The sequence below is a fragment of the Podarcis muralis genome, chromosome 5, assembly GCF_964188315.1.
Source record: "Podarcis muralis chromosome 5, rPodMur119.hap1.1, whole genome shotgun sequence".
NCBI lineage: Eukaryota > Metazoa > Chordata > Lepidosauria > Squamata > Lacertidae > Podarcis > Podarcis muralis.
In genome coordinates this window covers 29,461,815-29,489,578 of record NC_135659.1, presented here as the reverse complement: position 1 = coordinate 29,489,578, position 27,764 = coordinate 29,461,815, and the positions used below count along the sequence as shown (strand labels likewise).

Sequence of the window (27,764 nt, the reverse complement as noted above, 5' to 3'; positions counted from 1 at the left end):
CTGAAGTCCACAACTTGTGGGCTTTTTTCTTGTTGTTTTTTTTTTTTATGCCCTGAAACTTATCAATGGATTCTGCTCTATTACTTTGAAATAGTTGAAATACTGAATTTATTTATTTTAAAAATAAGCTTTGTCACTTAGAACCTGAAGGAAAGCAGGCTGGGTATACAAGCCCAGGAAGTCCCTCACGTAAAGACAAGCAAGCAGCCGATGTCTTGGCTGTATATTTCTTACTTTGCTTGTCAGCCCAATGCACAAACATGTTTGTCTGCTGGCAAACACATAGGATCATGCTTTATTATAAAAAACACTTTAAGCAAAAGTTGTGTGTGTGGGGGGGTACTTACTATTTTAGCAATTCCTCCTTCAGTTCTTTGTAATCTTCACCTGATGAGGTCTCCATGTGTTTAACAACCTCCTCCACAAAAGGATTCACAAAAGGTGTTAAAGCATTGCAACACTGGCAAAGACCATGCTTGTCTTCTTTTAGTTGTTGCTTTGTGTAAGGTACTGGCAGAAGCGAAATCTGGTTCAAAATGGTAGACAATGACAACCCCACCGAATAGGCTTTCTTATTCTGGAGTTTCAGAAGCACTAAAACAAAGAAAAACAAATCCAAAATGCTCGTTACAACTTTTACGTTGTAATGATCAGATATACATTTTTTTCCATCCAAGAAGGAACTGAGTAAAATGGGGTTGTTGAATCGACACCAGCTGTTGACTCTAAGCTTCACCAAGGTCTCATTCAGAAATGGACACTCACCTTCTCCCTGAGGGGCTCTATGGAGCTCAGAAGCTTTAATATCATTGCCACTGGAACATGGTACAATAAAAGCCAACACCTCTCCCTTTCAAGTTATATAATGCAATGCAATAAAGTTAAATCTACTTTAGAACTGGAATATATAGTCGTACCTTGGAAGCCAAACAGAATCCGTTCCAGAAGTCCATTCAACTTCCAAAACATTCAGAAACCAAGGTGCAGCTTCCGATTGGCTATAGGAAGCTCCTGCAACCAATCAGAAGCCACGCCAGACATTCGGGTTCCAAAAGAACGTTCACAAACAGGCTCACTTCCGGGTTTGCAGCGTTCAGGAGCCAAAACGTTTGAGTGCCAAGGCGTTTGGCTTCTGAGGTACGACTGTATGTAGCTGGTTTTTCAATCATCTCCTCTCCCACTGAAAATTAACAATGTTAGATAAGAAGCCCATAGGTTGGTAACCAAGTTATTATGGGCTTTGATGTGCACACTGGATTTTTTAACTTCTCTTTTGGAACATCAGACACAAACACAAACCCCATGCTCAACTAATTTTGCTCTGGATTCTCAGGGTAATCTTGGGCAGGTTCTTATCTCAGCCTCCGCTTTCCTTCAATAAGAAGGAAAGGGTTAATAGTGGAGGAACCCAGCAACCAGGAATGGGCAGAATAGAAGAGCTTCCTCATTCTGTGCTTCCTGCTGCAACACCTCGTTGGGTCCACCATCACCCAAAAGCAGCTGCGGGGACCCTCTGGAACGACACCCAATGCTTCTGGATTAGTGAAATAGTAAAGATCATGGACTCTTCTCAATGGAAGCAGAGATGTTCCTACTTGTGTGGCTGCATCGTCTGATCCAAGACAATATTTCTACCCACAGAGTGGTGATTGGGATGGAAGAGGAGGAGGATAAATTGTTGCTCAGGTTTGTTGCAAGGATAAAAAAAAGGAGAGAGAGAGAGAATCTCCATTCCACTGCATCGCTGGGAGTGGATTTGCACCTCAGCATGGTGGTGGCAGTGAAAGCAGCTGGCATTTCTGGTGCATGATGGGAAAGCTGGGTATGCCTGAGAGACCAAGTAGCCAATCAGCAAAAGCTAGGCTCCTGTAGGGTGGGCAGAGCTCAGGAGCAAACCTGGGTGAAGACTTCACCAACACAGGTCTGCTCCAGGGATCTAAAGGGGAGAGAGACTCAATGGCACAGTTTTGCTTTAACTTTCCCTTTCATCTTGGCTGTGGTTTTTGACTGTCCTCATGGAGTAGTTCAGCTCACTCTTTAGACCAGGCTTCCTCAACCTTGGCCCTCCAGATGTTTTTGGCCTCAACTCCAATGATCCCTAGCTAGCAGGACCAGTGGTCAGGGATAATGGGAATTGTAGTCTCAAAACATCTGGAGAGCCGAGGTTGAGGAAGCCTGCTTTAGACCTTGCTAATTGCTACGGACAGCAGTCACGAAATTAAAAGACGCCTGCTTCTTGTGAGAAAAGCAATGACAAACCTAGACAGCATCCTAAAAAGCAGAGACATCACCTTGCCAACAAAGTCCATATAGTTAAAGCTATGGTTTTCCCAGTAGTGATGTATGGAAGTGAGAGCTGGACCATAAAGATGGCTGATTGCTGAAGAATTGATGCTTTTGAATTATGGTGCTGGAGGAGACTCTTGAGAGTCCCATGGACTGCAAGAAGATCAAATCTATCCATTCTGAAGGAAATCAGCCCTGAGTGCTCACTGGAAGGACAGATCGTGAAGCTGAGGCTCCAATACTTTGGCCACCTCATGAGAAGAGAAGACTCCCTGGAAAAGACCCTGATGTTGGGAAAGATGGAGGGCAAAAGGAGAAGGGGACGATAGAGGACGAGATGGTTGGATAGTGTTCTCGAAGCTACCAGCATGAGTTTGACCAAACTGCAGGAGGCAGTGGAAGACAGGAGTGCCTGGCGTGCTCTGGTCCATGGGGTCACGAAGAGTCGGACACGACTAAACAACAATTGCTATGGACACCTGTCAGTTACTGCACTCAGGGCCTGGGATTGGCTAGGTGTTGCCTGTTTCATAGCAATTGCCAGAAGTGTTTGGTGGAAGGGGCATGGGGCTGGATCCTTAGTGGGGATGGGAGAGCAGCACTTCCTGTCTAGAAGCCCAACTCAGGGGCTAATAAGCCACAGTGTCAATCTCCAAACAGGGTCTGCCAAAAGTGAGTTGCACTATGCGGGAACCATCATGCTGGTCAACTCTGGGTGCCAATCAACTGGCAGGCAGGCTGGTTGACCACTGAATACACACCCAACGCCTACATCAAACCTATTGTGGCCTAATTTTAACCCAACACACGTTCTTCTGGTCTTCATTCGCCGCCTGCACAGCTTGCCACAGACTCACTGCAAACACGTATGCTGCTTAGAGGGCAGAATTAAAAGGGATACAGTGGTGCCCCGCAAGACGAACGCCTCGCAAGACGGAAAACCCGCTAGACGAAAGGGTTTTCCGTCGTGGAGGCACTTCGCAAGACGAAGTTCCCAATGGGCTTGCTTTGCAAGACGAAAACGTCTTGCAAGTCTCGCCATTTCCCCCCCGCTTCCCCCCCCTTTTTCAAAGCGGCTAAGCTGTTAATAGCCTTTTAACAGCTTAGCCGCTAAGCCCACTAAACCGTTAATAGCGCTAAATCGCTAATAGTGCTAATCCGCTTAGCCGGCAATGGGGTTGCTTCGCAAGACGAAAAAACCGCTAGAAGAAAAGAATCCCGGAACGGATTCTTTTCGGCTTGCAAAGCACCACTGTACCAAAAATGGAAAGAGGAAGCAGTCCCGACCAAAGGAGACTGGCAAACCAAGTTAATGGACCAAAGAAGATTGGCAAACCAAGTTAATGGACTACGCTGAAATGGCAAAATTAACTGGAAAGCTCAGAAATCAAGATGACAAGAAATTTTTTAAAAGAATGGAAATGTTTATCATGTATTTGCAAAAGTATTGTTAACAGGTTAATACATTGGCAGGATTTTAAGAACACTTGTAATTTTAAAAAATAGTACAGGAAATTTGAGGTAGAAAAAATAATTTGGAATAGAAATGATATGCAGTCGAAAATAAAATAAAAGGAAGGGGGGGGGGGAGTCACGAGATTTGGAGAATCCCATTTTATGGATTTGATACTGGTTGCTGTTGTGCTTGTTGTTGTTTGTTTTTGTTGTTTTTGTTGAAAATTTAATAAAAATATTGATAGATAGATGATAGATAGATAGAATTAAAAGGCATAAAGATCATGTAGAGATAATATATAAGTGCTAGTAAACAATAAAGGGACGCGGGTGGCGCTGTGGGTAAAAGCCTCAGCGCCTAGGGCTTGCTGATCGAAAGGTCGGCGGTTCGAATCCCCACGGCGGGGTGCGCTCCCGTTGCTCGGTCCCAGCGCCTGCCAACCTAGCAGTTCGAAAGCACTCCTGGGTGCAAGTAGATAAATAGGGACCGCTTACTAGCGGGAAGGTAAACGGCGTTTCCGTGTGCGGCTCTGGCTCGCCAGATGCAGCTTGTCACGCTGGCCACGTGACCCGGAAGTGTCTCCGGACAGCGCTGGCCCCCGGCCTCTAGAGTGAGATGGGCGCACAACCCTAGAGTCTGTCAAGACTGGCCCGTACGGGCAGGGGTACCTTTACCTTTACCTTAGTAAACAATAATTATACCACCATCACTTAGGATGCTGTCCCTTAAAAAGTCACAACTGAACGACATCTCTTAACTGGCAAGGTGCTCCACCACCCTCTCTTGTGTCCAGTATCCAGAAAATAAATGCTCATTACCTTCCTGCAGAGGCTTCAGTAAAAGCAAAATAGTTTGAGACCTATATTCCCCAGACGCTTGTTCAATCTGCTCCAAGAAACCCAGCACAAGCTCTTTGGGACTGCACAGCTGCAAGAAAGGAAAAAGCCAGGGATATGTTGCTCGTAATGTTTATTTTTGACATCGTTTGATAACAAGCCACCATTTTTACAACAACAAGCATACGGCAAACTAGTGCATCTTAGAGAATAATAAATGGCATCTACCCTATTCTTAAAAACCCATAAAATGCAAAATTAAACAGTTTTCGGTTGTTCAGTCATTAAATCTGCATATGCTTGCATAAGAGATCTAAAATTATCCATGCACGTGCTGGAAAATCTTACCCAAGGCAACCTCCTCTACAAGCTACTACAAGCCCAGTTTGAAAGGCACACTAAGCAAGGGGCTGCCAAGGTTTTTTTGAGTCATTGGCTACATCTGTGATTTTGAGAAAATGATGAGGGCACCAGTCACAAAATGGTTGTCGTGGGGGTACGGCATAACACAAAACAGCTGCCACATCCAAAGCAGTAGAGAAAGAGACAGGATCACAAAACGGTGGGCGTCCAATCCATGCACTCAATGAAATGTTTAAGGCGGCATGTTCAGTGTGAGGCCGAGTCAGTGCAAACAGGAAATGAGAAGGGCAGCAAACAGTCTCTTGTGTATTTTGAGGGGATATTTACAGAGACCTGTTGCTGGCACCATAGAAAGCACAGCTAGTTGCACTAGCGTCTGTGTGCACCACATATTGGCAACCCCAACACTAAGCCAAACCATGGAGGAACAGAGTGGCTGCAATCTCCTCCCTTGTGAACCTGTGCAGTTGCACTAAACCATGGTTTGGCTTAGCATTACATGCAAACTGGGTCACAGTCTCAAGCGATACGATCTAGAATTCCAGCCTCACTTATGCAGATTTAACTAACCCAATCCACCTGGTCCCGTGTCGCCCATTTAAGTACAGTTGTACCTCGGAAGTCAAACAGAATCCATTCCAGAAGTCTGTTCGACTTCCAAAACGTTCAATTTCCAAAGCACGACTTCTGATTGGGTGTAGGAAGCTCCTGCAGCCAATCGGAAGCCATGGAAGCCCTGTAGGATGTTCGGCTTCCAAAAGAACGTTTGAAAACTGGAATACTCACTTCTGGTTTTCAATTGTTCGGGAGCTGAAACGTTTGACTCCCAAGGCGTTCGGGAGCTGAGGTACGACTGTAAACTCTTTCTTTCTCCACTAAAGGACCAGCATTCTCCCTATCCTCACACACTTCCACACACAAACATTACTCTCTCAAGGAGCTCAGATCCTAAGAATGTCTCCCAACCCCATCAATCAGTGAAGAGGAAAGCTAAAATATACTCTTTAGAAGAGTCCCGAGGCAGCTAGATGGATAGACGCTGTGATTTACCTCCATCAACTTATCTAATATTTTCAGGCAGTGTTCTCTCTCAACTTCATCTTGCTTATACTTCACCAGGCACCTGATTAAAGGACCAACAAGATTCCAGCCCATGCTTTTGACAATAACCTATAGGGGGGAAATGTTCCAAAAGGCAATTTATATGACAACAACATATATGCATTGTGTGCTTTGCTTAAGAAAGCCAGTGATAAACACCCTGCAGCTGCGATTGTAATATTTATGTATAGCTAAATAATGGTTTGCCGAGAATATGCCAGTATTGGGAGCAACAATAGCAGCTTGAAACATCACTATTGAAAAATACAAAGAAGGTATTTCTGCATAGAGACACAAGTCCACCCACAGGTTGCCTGCACCATTTACTTAGTTACGGAGATGGTAGGAAGAGACTAAAGATGGGGAATTGTCTAATGAGGAACTGTTGAGATGGAGTCTTTAAAAACACTGACTTGCTATGGAAGAGAGGAAAGTACCAGAAAGGAGTTATACTGTGGTGCTGGCAATGCCCAGGTTTCAGGTTTGATCCCCGTATGGGACAGCTGCATTTTCCTGCATTGCAGGGAATTGGACTAGATGATGCTCGGGATCCCTTCCAACTCTACAATTCTATGATTCTGTGAAAAGGCTATATGCAAAGGAGTAGCTCTCCTGCCTTGGGAGATCCATATTAGAGCAAGACTGGGAAAATACAAGATTAAGTTTGTTTAACTGCAAATATTACTTGTTTCCCTATACCTATGGGACCCAAGCCAAGATCCAGGAAAGGCCAGAAGAATGCCTCCTTGCTGTAATCTCCTTTTAGTTTATGTTTTGGTGCAATTCAAAAACAGAAACCTTCCTCCCAAGAGAGAGACTAGTCCCAAAACAAAGCAACGCAGGAGGGGTGGATGCCACCGAGTGATCGACATATCGCCTAACTGAAGGAAAGGAAAAAGGCAGGCCCCATAGTCCAGTGAGGTGGGGGGCAGCACATTTTAGAAGAGTGGTGTGGATTAGCCTCCCAGAAGCATCACAAAAAACAGACAAGCCAGGGATGCCATGATGAAGTTTATCCTACTGTCTTGCCCTGAAGGTCTTTGGACGCTCAGTGACATTTCAGAACACAGACATGCGTGGAAAATTCCCATGACATCCTAAGTTTATAAACTGTCAGGCCACAGGGTGGAAGCCCAGTCAGTCATAGGGGTCAATCCCTTTCATTCCAACCGTTTTAATAAGGCTCCCTTGCCTTGGTGGCCAAAGGGAGTGAGCCTGGATGTTCCCAATAAATGCAATTGGATGTTATTGACCCAGCAATGTGCGCATGGCCAAAATCTGTACAGTTACCTCCAGCTGGTTTTAGCAGTTAAGACACAAACATGTATTTTAAACTCACCTTGTTTTTCTCATTTTGAACAACTTCCAGTACATCAGCGACATATCCCTCTTCAAAGCACTTCTGTCCCGCAACTTGAAAAAGGTTGAAGTCTTCCCCTTTGAAATCCTCTTCTTCCAGAATTTGCTAGAACACGTTTCCCATTGTAATTCACAATATGTAATTAAAATGCACAACAATTTACCTTCACGATGCAATACTGATTCCGTATTAAGCCAAACAAGATTCTTTAGTCACATACAGAAGAAATCTGACAGCAAGTTCAGAGACTTTGGGTTGTATTCAATGCAGCACTAAGGGGATTGTTCCCTCAAGCAGCCCAAAATGCTCATGCTGACAGAACAATCTCCCCTTTTCTCCCTTGGGGTTCTCCCAACCCAGAATATTTGGGGAGGACACAGTAGCAGGAGCGGAGGGAAATGTCCCGCAGTAGCAGGAATCCTTGGGCAAGCTCTCCCTAGTGGAATGAATGAATTGAATATGGTCCTTTGTATTTTTCCCAAAAGCAAGGTCTTTTAGAATTATTGTCTCCAAACTACTGCCTATTGATAAGGTTTCGACACAAAGTGTTTATAATTTTGCTAGGCAAATGGAGGGTAGTAACAACAGTTCCCAAACAGAAGAACAAGTGGACGATCAATTAATGTTGTACTGTGTTACCTGTAGAGTAAGGATGAGGAAACTCAAGCCCAGAGACAACATGGGGTCATCCTGGCCTCTCAACCCACCCCTCAGGATTCTCCCCAAGCCACACTCTCACTAGCAACAAATCACATCCTCCTTGAATGCTTTTGCCTGGCTGGGATGTGCCCTTGAACTATGACAATGCCTCTTGTTTGCCTAGACAGATGGGAAGGTTAGGGTATGTGCACAGAAACCTCTGAGTTTTGTGGGGTTGGATATTACCTAATGCATAAACCCATCTCCCACTGGCTTGCAGCCCCCAGACGTTTCCTCACAAGGGAATGTAAAAACAATTAGAACAGTAGGTTTTGCCATTTGGTATAGTTTCACAAGCAAAACAATCACTTACACATCTTTGTATGATGTCTCGAAGTTCATCTTCAGCCATTATTTCCTGATCTTCAAGGACTCTATCACAAATTAAAAAGACCGACTTGAATGAGACTCACTTTAAACTAAATCAGAACTGGCTGAATGTCTTTCTTTTCCTTTTCCCTCCTGCTGACATTCTCCAACAGAAAGTTAAGGACAGACCAGCTAGAAAACTAATGAGTAAGTCAGCAAAGGTAAGGTGCTGCCTTGTATCGAATCAGACCCTTGTACCTCTGTATTGCCTACACACCAGGAGGAGTCAATGTAATGCCCTCCAGTTATTGGGATTCCCGTCAGTTGCAGTCAACACTGGCCAATGCCATGGGATGATGGGAGTTTTAGTCAGCAGCATCTGCAGGAGAACCACCTTGGCTATCTATGTCCAGTTCTCCAGGCCTCCAGACAAACTAGGCATTTTGGGGTACTTCTTAGGGCTGATGTGCCCCAGCAGGGCAGACTAGGGCGGCTCTCCCACCCATCACTAGGACTGAATAGAATAGAATAGAATAGAATAGATTCTTTATTGTCATTACACAAGTGCAACATTGCACAAGTGCAACGAAATTGGATGCCATCCCTTAAAAACAACAAAAGCAAAACAACAACAACAACCAAACAAACCACATTCCAGCCACACCCACACCAACACCCATCAAACTCCCAGGTCACACTATCGAGTTACAGCATTCAAAAAGGCCACAGCTCTTGGATAGAAACTGTTTTTCAGTCTATTTGTCCTTGACTTGATGTTTCTATATCTCCTGCCAGAAGGCAGTAGTGCAAACAGACTGTGTCCCGGGTGAGATGAATCCTGCAGAATGTTGTTTGCTTTCCTAAGACAACGGGAACCGTACAGTTCTTCCAAAGATGGGAGAGGATGACCAATAATCCTTTGGGCTGTGGTTATGACCTTCTGGAGCACCTTCCTCTCCCTAGCTGTACAACTGGAGAACCAAGCACAAATACAGTATGTAAGAATGCTCTCTATGGAGCCTCGGTAGAAGGACACCAGCAGTCTCTCACTCAGATTGTTCTTCTTTAAAAGTCTGAGGAAATAAATTCTCTGCTGGGCCTTCTTCACCAGAGCAGTGGTATTTGCGCTCCAAGTCATGCCCTGATCGATAGTTACTCCCAAAAACCTGAATTCCGCCACCCTCTCCACCCGTTCCCCGTTGATATACAAGGGCTGAATGTCCGCCTTTTTTTTCCTGTAATCCACCACCAATTCCTTGGTCTTAGCCGTATTAAGAGCCAGATTGTTCTCTCCACACCAAACACAGAGCCGCTCCACCTCGTCCCGATAGGCGGACTCATCCCCTCCTGAAATGAGCCCTACCACCGTAGTGTCATCAGCAAACTTGATGATTTTGTTGCTGGAATAGATGGCTGTACAGTCATACGTATAGAGAGCATAGAGCAGGGGACTCAACACACAACCCTGTGGTGAGCCGGTGTTAAGGCTAAGGGCTGTGGACATATGTGACCCTACTCTAACCCTCTGAGAACGTTCTGACAAAAAATCCAAAACCCAGAGACAGGTGGAGTTGGAGAGTCCAATCGCCTCTAGCTTGGACACCAGTCTATGGGGGAGGATAGTGTTAAAAGCAGAGCTAAAATCCACAAACAGCAGCCTCACATAACTCCCCGGCTGCTCCAGATGGGACAGAGCAGCATGGAGAGTGGTGGTGATAGCGTCTTCTGTGGATCTATTTGCCCTGTATGCAAACTGGTAGTTGTCAAAAGTTGATGGAAGACAGGAAATAATGTGACGGCGCACCAGTTTCTCAAAACACTTCATGATGATTGGAGTCAGTGCAACTGGTCTGTAGTCATTCAAACTACTGATTGTGGATTTTTTAGGCAGAGGGACAATAGTTGACGACTTCAGGCAGGGTGGGACAATAGACTGGTGTAAGGACTTATTGAAGATCTTAGTAAAGACCCTCGCCAGCTGATCCGCACAGCCCTTCAACACCTTTCCAGTGATGCCATCAGGTCCAGCCGCCTTCCTCGGATTCGCCATCCTCAATACCTGTCTCACCTCATGCTCCTCTACCGTGAATGAGGGGCCCCTATGGGCTGGTGGCTGTAATACCGGCGTCTCAGGTGGCTCCTTCTCGAAGCGAGCAAAGAAGAGGTTAAGCTCCTCCGCCAGCAAAGGGTCACCGTCGACAGCACCAAGGTTAGGTTTGTAGTTGGTAATATGCTGAATCCCCTGCCACATCTGTCTTGTGTTGTTGCTCCTTAAATTATCCTCAATCCTCAGCCTATAATCCAATTTTGCCCGTCGAATACCCCTCTTCAAGTTTGCTCTTGCCACACTGTAAAGCTGCACCTCGCCTGACCTGAAAGCCCTGTTCCTTTCCCGCAACAGGCACTGGACCTCTCTATTCATCCAGGGTTTCTGATTGGGGTAAAACCGGATGGATTTATTTACTGTGACAGTGTCTGTGCAGTGATTGATATAGCACAGAACTGCCGCCGTGTGCTCCTCCAGGTCTGAACGATCGAAAATATCCCAATTGGTTCTCTCAAAACAGTCCTGCAGCTGGTGAATAGCACCTTCAGGCCAGATTTTAACAGATTTTAATATTGTGGGAGCCCGTTTCCTGAGTGGGATATATGCTGGTACCAGGAACAGAGACATATGGTCGGACTGGCCCAAGTGTGGCAGCTGTAAAGCCCTATAGCCGTGATTTACATTCGAATAAACTTTATCCAGTGTTTTGTCCCCTCTTGTGGGACATTTCACATGCTGATAGAGCGTTGGGAGCACTGTTTTAAGTTCAACATGGTTGAAGTCTCCCGCAATGATGTGCACAGCTTCAGGATACTTGTCTTGCTGGCTGCTGATAAGGCTCTGCAGGCATCCCAAAGCCAAGTTGGCATTGGCATCTGGTGGCACGTACACACCAGTTAACATAACAGCTGTGAACTCCCTAGGGAGATAGGCTGGTCTACATTTAACAGCCACATATTCCAAATCCGGTGAACAGTGACTGCCCACAGTCTTCGAATTATTGGACCAGCATTTGTTCACATATACACACAGCCCCCCTCCTTTGGTTTTTCCGAAGTCCATGCCTCGGTCATGACGATGTACCGCACAGCCTTCCAACTGAATAGCTGTGTCTGGTATGGACGGTTGAAGCCATGTCTCAATGACAAATAAAACGCAGCAATCTTTTACAAGGCTGTTCTTTGCTGCCTGCAGCCTCAATTCATCCATCTTGTTGGCAAGAGATCTCACATTAGCAAGAAATATGCTAGGGAGCGGTGGTTTAGATGGACTCCTCTGCAATCTTACCAGGACGCCAGCCCGACAACCCCGCCTTTGCCTCCTGTCTCTACGCCGCCTTCGCCTCCTCCCTGGAGGCATAGTAATCCATGGAGAGCCCGGTGGCCTGGCTACTCCCACAGGAACGTTATCTGGGCGAAAATAATCAGCTCTTACAGCTTGTTCACACTGTAACCCGACCTTCAGAAGTTCCTGCCTGCTGTAAATCTTTCTTGCCCGGCCAGACATACTCAGACCAAGTAAAAATAATAAAAACAAAACAACACGCTAAGGGAGAGCACTAAGCCGCAGCGTCTATGCGCGCCGCCATCTTGTATAAGACTGCTTGGCAATGCGGCTGTCATGCTCCTTGTCACACATTTATTTACTGTACCAGGCAGCAACATTGTTAATGGCCAGAGAACCAATTAGCTTGTGGATTTACATGGTGGCAGGCTATGCCTCCATTACCATTTTTTAGTCCACCGGTGAACAATTGAACGACCTTGGAAGCTGCAACAGCACCACTGCCAGGGAGCCCAAGCGGCGGCAGGTTCTAAAGTGAACTAATCAATTCATCAACAAGTTCAGCTTTATTTATTTGGGCCTGAATAGAGACAATGGCTTCCTTCCCCGCTGCAGATGTTCATTAACCAAGAACCGTCACCTAGGCTGTTATATCATCACTGCTGCTGTAAAGGGTTACCATACTGATCCTGCATAGGTCCTAGCGCTAACCCAAATGCCGTAATCTGTACTTTTTATGCCTTTCAATCCCCTCCACCATGACGTCTCGAAGATGCGTCTGATGAAGTGGACTGAAGTCCATGAAAGCTTACACCATAATGAATTCATCCCAAAGCAGCCTCTCACAAACCTGGTGCTCTCCAAATAGACTCCCATCTGTCCTGGCAAATGAAGGTGGGAAGGCAGCCTCAACATTCACTGCTCTCCTACTTACAAGGGAAGCTTTTCAACCCCTTTTAATCCGAATTAAATGGGGCCCGCCTCAGGCTTACTGCAGCCTATGGAGCACATTATTTACAGTTCTGCTGAATGCTGCTGTGGCATATCCACAACCCTTTTTTATTTTTATGCAATTAAAAAAAGAAGAGAGAAATGCAAGAGGGGTCCTTTTTATGTTTCATTTGAAGCAGTTAAAAAATAAAAAAAGGATACCCCAACGGTTAAAGTGAAAAAGCTGGGAGTTCAGTTGCTTACAAACCAGGGTTTCCCAAACTTGGGTTTCTGGACTACAACTCCCATCATCCCTAGCTAGCAGGGCCAGTAACCAGGAATGATGGGAAATGTAGTCCAAAAACACCAACACCACCCTGCTGGGAAGACCCAACTTTGGGAAGCTCTGCTATAAACGGAGAGAAACGGGTTTGCTGCTTCTGAGTCACCACCAACCCTTCTCTCTATCCCTTTTTTCTTTTTTAGTTGCCAGCCCACCATGAACTAAAGACGACTCCGCTTACCCGAAGGAGCAGCCCCGCCGCAACCTCCACTAGGCCTTGTGGCGAAGGCGGCCGCCGGCAGCAGCAGCAGAAGCGCCGCCCCACCCGACAGCGCCTCGGCGGTTGAGAGCTCAGAGGCGGCGATGGCGGAAGACAAGCCGCGGAGCGCCGCCCAGGCTAGGAGCCGCCATCGCGCAGGTAAACGGGAGACGACGGCGTTTTCTCGCGCGCACCCCCGTTTTCTTTCCGTGGGCCGTTCCTCCCCGCTTCCTGTGCGTGCGTAGCGAACGGGGAGGGACGAACCAACCGGCGTTCCTGGAGGGGTGACCGCGAGGCGAAAGAATTGCGGGGGGGGGGGGGAAGGGTTGAAGGCGTCGGGAGTGAGAGGACAAAATGCCCCCCATGCCACACACACAGCGCGAGACTCCTCCACCCACCTGGGGGCCCGAGGTCCCTTTGACCCCCCCATAAAATATTTGAGGGGGACAGGCCTCCCCGCAAGGTGTTGGACATTGCCATTGTGGTCCATTAGGGCTTACCTGCCCCCCCACCCCAGTATTTTATTCAAGTTGGCACCATGTGCATAGCCAGGATTTTTTGTTGGGGAAGTTGAGCTTTGGGGGGGGGGGCAGATAGCCCCCAAAGTTGTTGTTTTTTTAAGTGGGAGTGGTGTGATGAATTAATATGTTTAATTTCATAAAGTGAAGATTTAAGGATGTTAATGTTTAAGTTAAATTTTATAAGAATTGTGACTTGGGAAACCGTTAAAAGGATATGCAATGAAATTCAACCAAGGGGAAGCGGGGAAGTCACTTAACAAAGTTAATAAGTGTAATTTTTAATAAGGCTATGATTTATGTTTGTTTGTCCTATGTGTTTGTTTGTTTATAATATTGTGAAAACCAATAAAAAAAATTGGAAAAAAAAATAAGTGGGAGTGGTGGGCAGAACTACAGTTGATCGAGAATTTTTACTCATTTTTAAGGATTCACATGCATGCCTGGTGCCCGCTCAGTCCACCCAAACTCCTTTTGCTGTGTGCTTCGGTTTTTAACATTGGGCTTGCTTTCCTAGGAAGCGACCACCACTGAATAGGATGGGTCCCTGCTTTTGACAGGTGGAGCATAGGTTTGCTCTGTTAAGAGGGCAATTCCCTAGAAAGTTGCTACTGAGTGTTTCCTGTGGGAAATGTTCCTCTGCAAAACATGCCTGGGATCAAGGTTGGGTGGCCCCCTGCCAGGGATGATTCATTCAGCTGTGGTTCCCACACTGCAGAGGGTTGGGATAGACCAGCCTTTGGGGTCCCTTCAAACTCTACAGGATTCTGTGTTGCGCACCTGCCAGTTCATCTGGGGCAGGGGAACCTCACCCAACACAGCCATAGGACTTGCTTTCAATTAAGCTTGCATGGATCACGTGCTCAAATCGGGCCAGACTGTAGCTAAGCGGAAAGCGCTGCATATATATGGTGGGTTAATCGACTTTCCCCCCTCTTGGTGGTGCTTTTCTGCTTTTGCCCATGAGGAGATATGTACAGCACCTGTTGAACTCTGCTGTCAGAAAACGGCCTTGCCAAAATAAAACGTAGGACCTCAATTTACAAGGGTGGTGTTCAGGGAAACGGCAGGGTTTCATCATGTGCACAGGATTCTCTTATGGGTCATACGTGTAAGGTGATGCCCATTTACCAAGGTATAATAAATAGACTCATACAAACTGTTCTTCAAAATGTTGAAATACTGCTTAGCCTAGTCCTGGCCCTTTAACGGGACTGGAACAGATTTTAACCCGTGACACTTTTCCTGACACACAGATGGAAGGAGAAAGCATCACTTGCTTAAATTTGGCCTCTGAGGCTGCCACTGAGGAGCAACACCGGGACAGAGAGTTGGCCAATGAACTCTGCCAATGAAGTGATAGGTCCTGTAAAGTATTTCAGTTCGGTTTATGAGTGCACAATATAATAGCCTTTTAGCTTACCCATCTTCCATCTATGCATTCAGTATTGCTAATTTGGGCTACGATGGCCTTCTGTAAACAAGCCTGGGCAGTAAACATGTAAAAACAACTTTTTTCCACAGTTTAACTTTCCTGAAACTGTGTATGTGATAATGGTTCAAATATATTAATTGGCACTTAGTGGTGTTGCGTATTTGGACTCTTGTTCTGTAGGGCAAGTAGTCATCTTTGCAGATGGTAAAAGTTCGCTCTAAAATTACACATGCAACCAAAGACAAATTGCAAAAGTCTCCTTATGCTTTATGGCGTGCTTCTGCAGTGTATATTCAGTTTTTTTCTCTCAGTATTTGCATACATAATTATAGAGAACTTCCATTTCCAGACACCTGTATAATACAATTCACAAACTTCTATAAGCAGACACCAATGTACTAAATGTATTAAAATGTATGAAAGCACTTTTTTTTGAAAAGAGACTCATAAAAAGTATTCCCCAAATGTTTTAAATCAATATAATCATTTGTTTGCATATTATTGTTTCTAGGAAAGAAACAGTCGAGTGCTTTGAAAAATGAAGATGCTGCACAAAGGTATCATATCTCTAAACATAGCATAGTTAAACCAAATACTGTTAAACCAACAACATCTGTAAGGCCACAGGTTTCATACGGCTAATTTGTTCTCTTGTAGGAAGGCGGCGCTTGAAGCTGCCATTAGAAAGAAGATTGAGGCTGAGCGAAAAGCCTTGCAGGTTGTTGAACGTCTGTTGGAAGAAGATATTACAGAAGAATTCCTTGTGGATTGTGTAGGTCCTCTTTTTCTTGGCAAGTTTTATACTGCTTTGTGTTTCAAAAAGTTTGCTGTTACTGTTGGATAAGCTTTTGCCAGCCTTCTGTATATCATCTGCACACTCATCCCAGTCCAGACGTAGTTTGCAGACAGCGATGCACTTCTGTGTTTGCTCAGGAATGAGTCCCACTGATTTAAATAAGGCTTACTTAATAAAAGCATGCTGTGTTCCAGTGCACAAGTCCCATTAAAATCAAAGGCGCATCTTACGTTTGCATTCTTTGTCCCTTCAATTTTCATGCAGAGATGCATATACCTATTAGAAACTTACAGACTGGTTGTGGCTAACCCAAGTTTCACTGATTTTAGTTAAATCATGTAGCTCATTAAGGCAGGATACGGTAGCAAAGTTGGGACAAAGGAGGGATCTTCTTTTCCTTAAAACAGGAAATAGTGTGACAAGCTTGAGGGTGGAATTTAAAAAATATGGCACACTGTGGATGGTCCTGAAGTATGACCAGCTTTTCCCAGAGTGGTACTTGCAAGATTTCCAGTCCTAGTAAATTGCTTGTAGTAGCACTAGAACAGATCTTAGGAGTTAGGGAGTTCCTTGATCTTTTTAATGCTACTCTGTACAGTTCAAGCTGCGACCCAATACACCCTTATGTTGGAGTAAGTCCCCTTGAACAAAGTGGGTCTTACATCTGACTAGGCATGCATAGGATTGTGGTGTCAGGCGATTGTTTAGATCTCCTCAACCCTAAAAAGAGTTTTGGTCTCTACCAAACAACCCATATTAATGCCTTCTCTTAGGGCAGGGCATTTTCAGCCCACGGGCTGCATTGGACACTCCACTCCTGCCTGATTTGCTACTCTCTTGCAAGCAGCAGGTGTCCTGGAAGATTTGAGGGAGTAGCAGATACTATGGAGTCCCATCAGATGTTTGTAATCCCATTCAGACAAGCAAGAGGCATTATCAGAGATCAAGGACATATTCCAGCCAGGCATAAACACTCAAAGTGTGAAACAGTGCCAGCGAGGGGTGTGGCTTGTAGAAAAGGGACGTGGTATGAGGAGAGCTCAAAGGACCAGAGAGAGACAGACCTAGAGTTTGCCCCCCACCCCTGCAGGCCTGATGTTCCCCATCACTGCTGTAAGGCATTTTTTGTTCCCCGATTTTGCAGATAGATGCACTGAAGTGGGAAGAGAATGACTTCTCTAAGGCTGCACAATGAGCTCATCACGGAGATGAGTCTGAAACGGGAGACTTCCTTGTTTGTAACTCAGACTCTTAGTTTTCAGGTCTCCTACATATTCTGACAGCCCAATCTGAGGCACTTTTCCTTTGGGTGTTGGTGGGAGACTCCATGGATTTCCATGAAAAAGACTTCCAGTAAAAACAAACAAAACAATGTTTTATTGCATTTTCAGAACTTAATGTTTCATTCTTTAAAACCCTTCTAAGAGAGTAAGGTACATTGCACTCTTGCTGGGCGACCTGAAGCAAATTGAATGTTGCAGCCACCTACTTGGAAATAAGCCTCATTGAAGAAAATGTGACCTCTGAGTAATCATAATTGCATAGTCATGCATATAAGCACCACAAGTGATGACAGCTGGAAGATGTGCATCATTTATGCAAAATATTTTAAGCGGTCTCTGTTCTGTTCCATCCTGCCAGAGGAAAAGCAGTTGTGGCTTCTTTGTTTTCATTCAGAAAAAAATTAGAGAATCTAAAAGATAGACTCCCTTTGTCATTGTTCGCAGTTTCTGTTCCTTTCCCAATTTTCTGCTGCTTTGGTTTCTCGAAAACGCTTTTTCCTATTCTAAACTTTTTATTTGTTTTGAGTTTCAAGGCAGTACCCTGTAACTTACGTCTGTGTGTTTTCATATTTTCAGGGGAAGATTATAACACCTCCTCACTATAAGGATGTTGTGGAAGAACGCTTTATCATCAAGTTGTGTGGCTACCCCATATGCCAAAAGAGGCTACAGAATGTAAGAATCTATGAGTGGCTTCTTTATATTTCTGCAGTTTTGCATCTGTCTTTCTGTGTTGGAATGTGGTGTCTGGTCAACTGAACTTCACTGATGCATGGACAGGAATCCTTGGTCATCTTTGTGTAGATCAGCCTTCCATAATCTGATGCCTTCCAGATAATATGGACTGTAACTCCCATCAGCTCCAGCCAGCATGGCCAGTGGTTAGGGCTGATAGAAGTTGTAGTTCAAAATTCTGTAGGGCACCGTGTTGGAGAAGGTTGGTTGAGAGACAGTGGCTTGGCCAAAGTCACCTACTAAGTTAACTGGCTAAGTGAGGATTTGAACCCAGGGCTCCACAGCTTTAGATGATTATTTAATTTATATGCCACTTAATGCCAAAGCAGTTTACAAGACCAAAACCCAATTAAATGAGCATTAAATACAAGCATCCATAATTAAAATGCCCAATTAAAATAAAAAATGAAACAGTCTCATCAAAACAGCAACATATAAAGATCCATAATTAAAATATGCAATAAAGCAATCCCATTAAAACAGCACAGTAATTAATACAGGAGACTTGAGTCAAGATTATTTGTTTGCACATTGGCCACCTTTCCCTGTCAGTGATTTTGGGTGCCCCCTTTCCCTCCCCAATGTGGCCAAGATGAGGAGATCAAAAGCTTTTGCTTCTATTTTCGACTAACTGCAGCTTAGCATTAGGTTTGAATTCAGACAAAATGTGATTAGTCTTAACTATGATTTACCCAAACAAGCCAACTTCAAACCTTGGTTTATGAAGCTGGCTTGTTTCAATAAACCATAGTTAATATTAGCCACAGTTTAGGTTTTGTATGTAATGCTAAACTATGGTTGATCAAAAATGGAAGCAAAAGCTTTTGATCTTGCAGTTGTGCCAGAGGAGCACAAGGCTCATGTACATAACAATGCATTGTTATGTTGTGTTATGCATTCATTGTTGTGTCCAATTCAGGTATTCGGCTTTTCTTACAGAGGCTTAGGATTTCTGTTTTAAAAAATTGATATAGCTTAGGTCGGGGGTGGGGCAGCATGTTGCTCTCCACATCTCAAGACTTCAAATGCAAGCTGAAGTCCTCAGCATTTAAACAAAAATTGTCAGCAATTTTCAGAAGTGTGGTTTGAGAAGCTCAGTTAAACATAATGTGGTTTGGTCAGTAGTGTTAATTATGGAATATTATTTTAGAGGAGAGGAATGCTAAAGGGAGCACTGACACATTTGCAAAACTGTGTTTGTGGTTTGTTTGTTTTTAGGTGCCAAAACAAAAGTACAAAATATCAACCAAAACAAACAAAGTGTATGATATTACTGAAAGAAAGGTAAGTTTAAAAGCTGTTTGTTACATCATCACTTCTTCGTTTATTGTTGTTTTGCAAGAAATTGGTTCAGTGTTGCCGAGGGCTCTAGAGGTGTAATGCTGGCTACATGCAAGGTTCTGGGTTGCTATTTCTTGCTGCTATTGGCTTCTTCAGCTCTTTAAGTTCCTTTGCCAAGTACCTCTTCATGCCCTACCAGTTCAGAGCCACAGAAAGAGCAACTTGCAGCGTAATGAAGTCAGTACAAGCTGATTTGCTGAGCTTTGTGACACATGACTAGATTGGAACTCATAGGCAGAGAATAATTGCTCTTGCACTGCATCCGACTTCCGGTTCTTAGCAACTGATCTTAAAATGTTAATAATCTGTATTCAGTGCGTTAGTTGATTCTTCACACTCACCAATCTATCAAAGTTTTTATCAAAGTTTTTATCAAGTGTATATCAATTTTGTTAAGTATGAAAATGACATTTGCTGTTCTCTTTGGGGGGGGCAGTGTTTTTGCAGTAACTTCTGCTACAGAGCATCAAAATACTTCGAAGCTCAGATTTCAAAAAGTCCTGTGTGGCTGCGAGAAGAAGAAAGGTAATTGGATAATGTTGTTTGGCTAGGCCCAGGGTTTTGATCTGGGGCATCATTTGAAAGGAAGACAACACCAAAAACATGTGTAGAAAAATACACTATTCTTTTCTTTTCAGTGTGTTTCAAGATAATACCCTTTGTCAAAAGATGTAGTCCAGGGATGGAGAAGATTTTCCCCCCAGCTGGCTATTCAGGTGCAATAGCAGGCTCAAACCCTTATTAACCTCTTAAGCATGGTCAGTCTAGCTGAACTGCATGACTGTATTTAAAGAGGTGAGGGAGGAACTTGGTTCAGGAATATCCAGCTAAGGCAGAGAGTAGCAAACCTCTGACCCCCTTGCATAAGCTTCTCCATGTGGCCCCACAAGGCCATTTTGGCCAAGCCATGCCTATGGCCACCCACCCTACACCTGATTTCATATATGTAGCAGATTAACAGCCTGGGCAAATGGTTTTGCTAGTGACTTTGAAGCCAGAGTTTTGTCAGGTCTGGGACAGGTAATGGCTCAGTTGAAATGTGGTTTGCGGGCTGATCTGATCAGCAGTGCCTGCCAAGCCCTATAGGCACATAGACTTCCAAGGCCTAATGATCAGCTGTTTGTTGGGTCTTGTGAAACCCTTTGGATAGTGGGAGGCTATGTGTCCCCCCAGGATCTGCCTCCTGTTGTGGGCATTAGGTCTGCTCCTTCCAGCTCTGCTTGATCAGGCCCCATCTCAAATCCATCTGTCTTTTTAAAGGCAGGATTACCTTGCCTAATCTTATTAGAGCAGCAACAATACCAAAGGGGACTGTGATTCAGGCTTTGGAAACAGGACACATGCCTAATAGACTCTTAGACTCTTAGAGTAGACCTAGTCAACCTAGGAGGCAGGAAAGGAATCTGACTAGGCTAAAGAGAAAAATTCTGACTTGCAAATAACCAAGTTGCCACTGGGTGTCACCATCTCACTATTCAGAGGCAAAATGCCAAAGAAATACAGCAAAAAAACCGCCACCTTATTAAAGGCCAGTTCCAGGTAACACATGTGGATATTGATTAAAAAATGAGAACCAATAATCTATTACTAGGTATCAGTCCTGAATAGATTATTTCTAAATTCCGGAAGTTGGAAGAACATTATCTTTTTGTGCTTTCAGACCAAAAAAGTAAAACTTCACTTGAATTGCATGAAGTTATTCTGAGATAAGTGCAGTATCCAAAAGTATGCTGCTGCGAGGCTTTCTTTTCCCCCCATTTAAATGACGCCAGCTTTAGAAACCTGCCCACCTCCCACCCAATAGCGATGCTAAAAACATTGCAAAAAAATCATTGCCAACACATATAGTCCTTGATCCAGGAATAGTTGCACCCAAAAAGGTTTTTCTAAAGACAAAATAACATGGAGATGAAGACAACTCCTGACATATCACAAAGTCATATCAGAAAGAGCTGCTGAGCACCAGTTTTAGGTATTCTTATGATACTTTAAGGCTTCCCCCCCCCCCCAAAAAAAAAACTTTGTGAGAGCACATTTTCACCTGGAACTGCATTGTTCTTCTATGGCCTTTGGAATCGCCTCCAGCATATTGCTTCCCCATCGCCATCAGGTCCAAATTGAGCAGTTGGAATGGATGCAAAGAACATTTCTGGCTAGGATTGTTTTCTCCCGATACATTCTGAGCCAGTAGCAGACAGCAGGATGGCGTGATGGTCAATACCGTATTAGTTCCATTGCCAGTGAGTTTGCACCTTGCTGACCGGCCCCTTGCCCCTCCCACTCTTCTTCCAGCAAACGGCAGCAGTGACCCACCTGCCTGGAGGTCAGATAAGTGCTGCTGCCCTGTCCCGTCATCTGTTACCGTTCTTAGCCCAACTATTTGAAGATTCAAGTTTTAGTCTTAAACATGCATAACTAGGGAGTAAGCACCAGGGAAAGCAGCGGGACTTACTTCTGAGTAAACATGCCTAGGACTGTGCTGTATAGTTTTCAAGCTTATCCCGATGCTTCCTATTCATGTGGCTTTAGGCACGTAAACTTGCAGGTCAGAATTGTCCATTAGCAGTGGTTCTCCTCTCCCCAAATTATTGGATCTGCTTAGGTGGGTTAATGTTGTTTACCAGCCTGGATAGCTCAGTTGGTTAGAGCACTGTGCTGATAATGCCAAGGTGGCAGGTTTGATCCCCATATGGAGACAGCTGCCTATTCCTGCATTGCAGGGGGTTGGACTTAGATGATCCTCAGGGTCCCTTCCAACTCTACAGGTCTATGATAAACCTTTTAAATCATTGCCAGACTACTCTAGCTGTAAACCCCAGTTCTCGACTCATTGCTCAGAATCAATTTAATTTCTAAAATGCACTGTTTTTTGTTTTCCAAGGCCACCAGACATTGAATTGCTGAAGGATGGGGAAAGGTACAGTAGAAATGGTGGTTTCATTTATGTATCCACAATCTGGTTGAAAGAAGTCTTTGATTTCCTGTTCTCTTCTGTCACACGGCCACGGCTCTTGCCGGCCTCCAGAAAGAGCTGTTTGCCTTGATTGTTTCCCCCTTTTGTGATGGCGAAGGGTCTGTTTGATCTGTATGATTTACAGCTGCCCCTAGTGCTGCGGCACAATCGGACCTGTTGAAACATGACACAAGCACAGTGTTTGCTCTCGGGCCCGAAGCATCGGTGTTTTGTATGTGACTCTCTTTGTAACTGAAATGAGACCAATTATATGTGCCGAAAGCTTGTTTACATCTTCAGGTAAAATGTCAAATGGGCAGATCCACTGGTTTTGTATTCATTTAAAAAGAGAGAGAAAGCTTTGGCCGGATCTGCAATCTGTGGTGGGTTTTGTGTGTGCGTGTTTCAATGGCTTTATTTTGCTTGGTTTCTAGTGGTCCGTACTTCATCTGCATCTAGAGCAGAATGCAATTTCACAGCAGTTGCTCTTCTAGTATATCACTGGGGGCAGGGAGGATCTGTGTCATGCTTGTTGTCGTAGAAATAGGATCTATTTATTTGGTTTTTAAAAAAAATCCCTTTCTTTACCAATCCAGAAATTTATGAAACTGGTGTTTCTCAAAGGTCCAGTTGCTTAGGTACACTTTATCCCCATGCGCAAAATTACTTTATTGGCCTGAATGTAAGATGCACCCACAAATAAGCCACATCTTTAAAATTCAAGGCTTATTTACAGGTGTGACCTGCCTCCCGGCTGTACCTCCCTGAACAGGGGGTGTGGGGACAGCTGGCCAACGCTTGGTGCCCTGCTCCCCAAGCTGACACTGGCACTCAGTTTTGAGCGCACTGGGTGCGCGCCTCCCACCACTCCTGGCACTACCTCCTCAAGCTGGCACAGGCAGCCCCCTGTTCAGGGCAGTAGTGCCAGGAGGTGGGCACGCAGCATTCGATTCTGAATATAAGCCACACTTTAACTTTTCAGAGAATGGGGGGGAGGCAGTATGGCTTACATTCAAGCCAATACAGTACAGTCATACCTCGGGTTACAGATGCTTCAGGTTGCGTTCTTTCAGGTTACGGACCGCCAAAACCCGGAAGTACCGGAACGGGTTACTTCCAGGTTTCAGAGGCCGCGCATGCGCAGAAGAGCTAAATTACGCTTTGCACATGCGCAGAAGTGCCAAATTGCAACCGCGCATGCGCAGCTGCGGGTCGCAAACGCTGCGGGTTGCAAACCTGCATCCCGCACAGATCACGTCCGCAACCCAAGCATCCACTGTACTTGAGAGGGAACGCCTGCCTCCACATCAGCCTGCCCATTGGCAGAAAGCATCAATCATCTGGGGCTCTCCTCTGGGTGACGCTGCTGTCAAAAGTGAGGCAGGTGGCAGCTAGGGAGAGAGGCCCCATCTGCACGATGCATTTAAAGCAGTAACATACCACTTTAAACAGCAATGGCTTCCTCCAAAGGATCCTGGGAACTGTAGTTCGTTACGTCTGGAGAGTTGTTAGGAAACACTTCACAAAGCTGCGATTCCCACAGTGGTTTAATTATCCATCTTTCTTTCCAGGGAACTCTGGGACTTGCTGCTCTATGAGGGGGTCTCCTAACAACTCTCAGTTCCCTCAACAAACTACAGTTCCCAGGATTCTCTGGGGGAAGCCATGACTATTAAAATTGGCATAATGGTGCTTCTCAGGGTCGTGGGTTTGAGCCCCACATTGGGTAGTAGGTTCCTGCGTTGCAGGGGGTCCCTATCAGCTCTACAATTTTATGATTCTGTGAAAAGTGTAGTATAGATAATGGCAGAGAGAGAAAGAGAGCCTTCTCAGCGGTGGTACTCGATGTAACTCCCTCCCTAGGAAAGCACACTTGTCACGAATGTGAAGACCTTCCCTCTCTTCAGATCTCTAGTTAATACGCATGCTTGTTGGTTTGTTTGTTGTTAATTTATGGCAGGCATAGGCAAACTTGGCTGTCCAGATGTTTTGGGACTACAACTCCCATGATCCCTAGCTAACAGGACCAGTGGTCAGGGATGATGGGAATTGTAGTCCCAAAACATCTGGACAGCCAAGTTTGCCTATGCCTGATTTATAGATTGCCCTTTACATACATGTCTCAAGACATACAGTGGTACCTCGGGTTAAGTACTTAATTCGTTCCGGAGATCCATTCTTAACCTGAAACTGTTCTTAACCTGAAGCACCACTTTAGCTAATGGGGCCTCCTGCTGCCACTGCGCCGCCGGAGCACGATTTCTGTTCTCATCCTGAAGCAAAGTTCTTAACCCGAGGTACTATTTCTGGGTTAGCGGAGTCTGTAACCTGAAGCGTATGTAACCCGAGGTACCACTGTACCATAAAAACAGCTAAAATAGTGACAAGAACAAATTTAAAAACATGAAGATGGGTTTAGAATCAATGCAAAACGAACACCTATGGCAGAAACCTTTTCACTCAGCTGGGAAAGCCTGTTGAAAGAAACAAACAAAAAAATGAATCAGTTATTTGCAGAAAATGGGTGCCTTCCATATCTCAGCAGGATGCTGTTCCGTAGAGCGGGGGCAGCCACGCTGAAAGTTGCTGTGATGCTTTTATAGCTGCCAGATTCTCCTCTCACTTATTTTATCCTTTTTTGTTTTGTCAACGTATATTTGTTTGCTTCCCCACCCCTACCCCCAACAGTGGCCACTCTGGGAAGGAAGTAAAATTAGTCAACGAAGCAATCAACACTTTAGACATTGAAAACCCTCTCCCAGCAGCGACCCAGGGCGACTCCAGCATAGACAGTGAGAGCAGCAGTGAGGCCGAACAAGAATTTGTCTCCTCCGTTCTGCAAGAAAAGAGTGTACGTCCATTGCCCAGGAAGGGTATTCTCAAAGAGAAGTGCAAGCAGAGAGCACAACCCAAACCTAGCAATTCAGACGCCTCCGTTGATGATGCCGCAGAGCAGTTAAGTCGGTGCAAATTAGACTCTCAAGGAAAAGAACATGTTCTGGATAGCTCTCGGATTAAAGGAGCTCCTGTTTCTCTATCCAGTCCTACTCCTGAAACTGTCCGGCTCTCTGAAGGCTTTGGAGATTGCTCCAGCGGCTCGCAAGTAGTTTTCCTGGGTATGAGCCCAAAAGGGGCAGAACTGTTTAAAAGGTTGCTTGCCAAATCGAAACAGACTGCGAAGCCCACCTCGGAAGGCCCAGCCAATCCCCTCACTGCCAAATGTAGCTTGCTAGAAGGGCTGAGGCAGACCTTTACCGAATGGAGGACTGAGGAGACGGTGAAGCTCCTCCATGGCAGCTCCGCCGCAGCCATCTATGCCCCACAGCCCTCTCCGGCAGCTGGCCATGAGGAAGAGGAGGAGCTTGACGAGGATGACTTGGAGAGTGTTGATGAACCTAACAAGGCCGCTTCTGAGAGAGGCGCCCAGAACCCTCTGAGCCAGCCGTTGCCTTTCAAGGCCTCGAGTCCAGCAGCGAAACCTGTACCCAGTTACGAGAAACTGAAAGAAGAGACCTCGCAGTTAGAGTTAAAAGTGCAGGAATTTTACAGAGGAAACTTCACCTTAGGCGAAGAAGATCTGGCAACCCTGTCGAGAGGGGAGCAGCATCACAGCAATGACAATGTAAGTATCTTGCTGGAGAAATCGGCTGGTTACAGACATGCACACACCCCCTCCAAAAAAAGCAGTCTTTTTGTAAACCTTGGTTTATGGAAGAACTCTGTGCATCAAAGCCGAATAATAAGAATACCGTATTTACTTGAATGTAATGCACACCTTTGTTTGGCCAAAATATGCCGTGAAAATTAGGGCACGCATTAGATTTGATGGCGTGTTTACATTCGCCAGCAGATACTTTTTTGAATTTTGAGGTTTTGAAAATTGAGGTGTCCGTTAGATTCATGTAAATACGACAATAATAATGCAGATGTAACAATGAAGGTAAAAGATTAGGAGCAGTGCCTTGGGTGCATGCCTGCCTCCTGTCTGTTCACGCACGGTCCTGCATTCTCACGTGCAAATTCCAAACCACCCCCTGCTTCCCTTTTTGGAACTGAAAATGGTCTACATTATAAGTTTTTGCGAACTGTAGCTAGTATCCAATGAAGTCTGATGCTAGCGAGACCAGTGGGGATGATGGGAATTGTAGTCCGAAAACCCTGCTCTGAATCAGTATAAGGCAGCTTCCTATGTTAAACGTTAGTCTTTCTAGCTTTGCATTGTCTGCATTGACTGGTAGAGGCTGTCTGGGGTTTCAGGCAGAGATTTTCCCAGCCCTACCTGGGGAAGTTGGGGGTTGAATCCGGGACCTTTGGCATGCAAAGCAGATGATCTACCACTGAGCTATGGCCCTCCTGTGCAGTTTTAAAAATATATTTTATGTCACCCCCTCCTCCAAAAAAATACTTTTGTTGTGCCCTGTAGGGTGATCGTCAGCGGCCCCCTGCCCTCCCGCTTGTAGATTCTAAAGCTCAGCAGCAGATCCGGACACGGATTGTCCTCGAAAAGCTGCGAAAAGTGTAAGTACCTTTTTCACACCTGCTGTTCAGACACCCAGAAGGGAGCCATTTGTTGAATTGGGAGAATCACTTAAGGGGTGAGACTAAATTGCGAGCGTCGGCTAAAGTCCAGCAAAGCTAAAGAGAGGTTTTTTTAATTAGCCATTCATGACCAGTGTTCTCAAGGGAGTACATTCGCTAATAAATGGCCTGATTTTACTTTCTTTCCAGTTTGCCTGCTGTTTTGGGCCCTCTTCGGATTCCTCTTGGGGATGTTTACAGTGAACTTAAAGATCTCGTTAAGACGTTCAGGTAAGCAGAAAAGACTCTCAGAGCTGACTGCTGAGATAGCTCAGTCAGCAGAACATGAGATTCTTAATCTCCAGGTTGTGGATTCGAGGACCACATTGAGCAAAAGATTCCTTCATTGCATGGGGTTGGGCTATTTGACCCTTGTGGTCTCAACTTTATGATTCTATGATTCTTAAGTGGCACCAGTGAGTGGCAAGCTACGATCCCTTATTGTGAGAACATGGGTAAAGAATTGGAGTCCTAAAGTTGTAATGATACTTGTGGGTCATTGTATCCTGCCAAGTTTCCTAAAGCAGGGTGGCTGAAGGCTAAATCCGGCTCCTATGTATTCAGAAGCATGCTTATTTTACCTAACATGCACATCTGAAATAATAGTGAATTTGTAGTATAAAATCTGGCATCTTGCCCATAATCTGATATCTTTACTCAGAATTATCTTATTTTTGTTTTGCATGTTAAAACCAAGCTTCTAGTCCTGGGTTTCAAAAGTTTAGCAGACTGCGTTGGCTTTGTTGTTGTTGCTTCAAGGGTTCAGGAAGTGGGAGTTCTATATTGGTCTTCATATTCACAATCTGTCCTTACCAAAGCAATGAAAAACCCCACCTTCTGCAAACTAAAGTAAGCAAATATGTACATCCATCAGAATATCACTGTGATCCTAAAAGTAATCTTGTCTGAATT

The 27,764-nt window shown here is 45.0% G+C and overlaps 2 protein-coding genes across 4 annotated transcripts in view; one reads left to right on the top strand and one right to left on the bottom strand.

Moving 5' to 3' along the window:
- The window catches only part of GLMN (glomulin, FKBP associated protein), a 28,788-nt gene extending 15,452 nt beyond the window's left edge, over positions 1-13,336 (bottom strand). The window contains exons 1-6 of the mRNA XM_028732791.2: positions 13,196-13,336; positions 8,415-8,475; positions 7,382-7,507; positions 5,992-6,111; positions 4,561-4,669; positions 348-594 (exon numbers count right to left, since the gene is read on the bottom strand). Coding sequence (XP_028588624.2) covers positions 348-594; positions 4,561-4,669; positions 5,992-6,111; positions 7,382-7,507; positions 8,415-8,453 — 641 coding nt within the window. The 5' untranslated portion in view covers positions 8,454-8,475; positions 13,196-13,336. The remainder of the gene's footprint in view (positions 1-347; positions 595-4,560; positions 4,670-5,991; positions 6,112-7,381; positions 7,508-8,414; positions 8,476-13,195) is intronic.
- The window catches only part of RPAP2 (RNA polymerase II associated protein 2), a 61,342-nt gene continuing 46,819 nt past the window's right edge, over positions 13,242-27,764 (top strand). The window contains exons 1-10 of one of the 3 annotated variants that reach the window (XM_028732789.2): positions 13,242-13,372; positions 15,678-15,723; positions 15,824-15,938; positions 17,822-17,920; positions 19,199-19,264; positions 19,758-19,846; positions 22,203-22,238; positions 24,963-25,896; positions 26,698-26,792; positions 27,003-27,083. In XM_028732789.2, coding sequence (XP_028588622.2) covers positions 13,318-13,372; positions 15,678-15,723; positions 15,824-15,938; positions 17,822-17,920; positions 19,199-19,264; positions 19,758-19,846; positions 22,203-22,238; positions 24,963-25,896; positions 26,698-26,792; positions 27,003-27,083 — 1,616 coding nt within the window. In that variant the 5' untranslated portion in view covers positions 13,242-13,317. Of the gene's footprint in view, positions 13,373-14,349; positions 14,643-15,677; positions 15,724-15,823; positions 15,939-17,821; positions 17,921-19,198; positions 19,265-19,757; positions 19,847-22,202; positions 22,239-24,962; positions 25,897-26,697; positions 26,793-27,002; positions 27,084-27,764 lie in introns of those variants that run through there. The other 2 variants (XM_077928472.1, XM_077928473.1) reach the window with 2 other exon arrangements.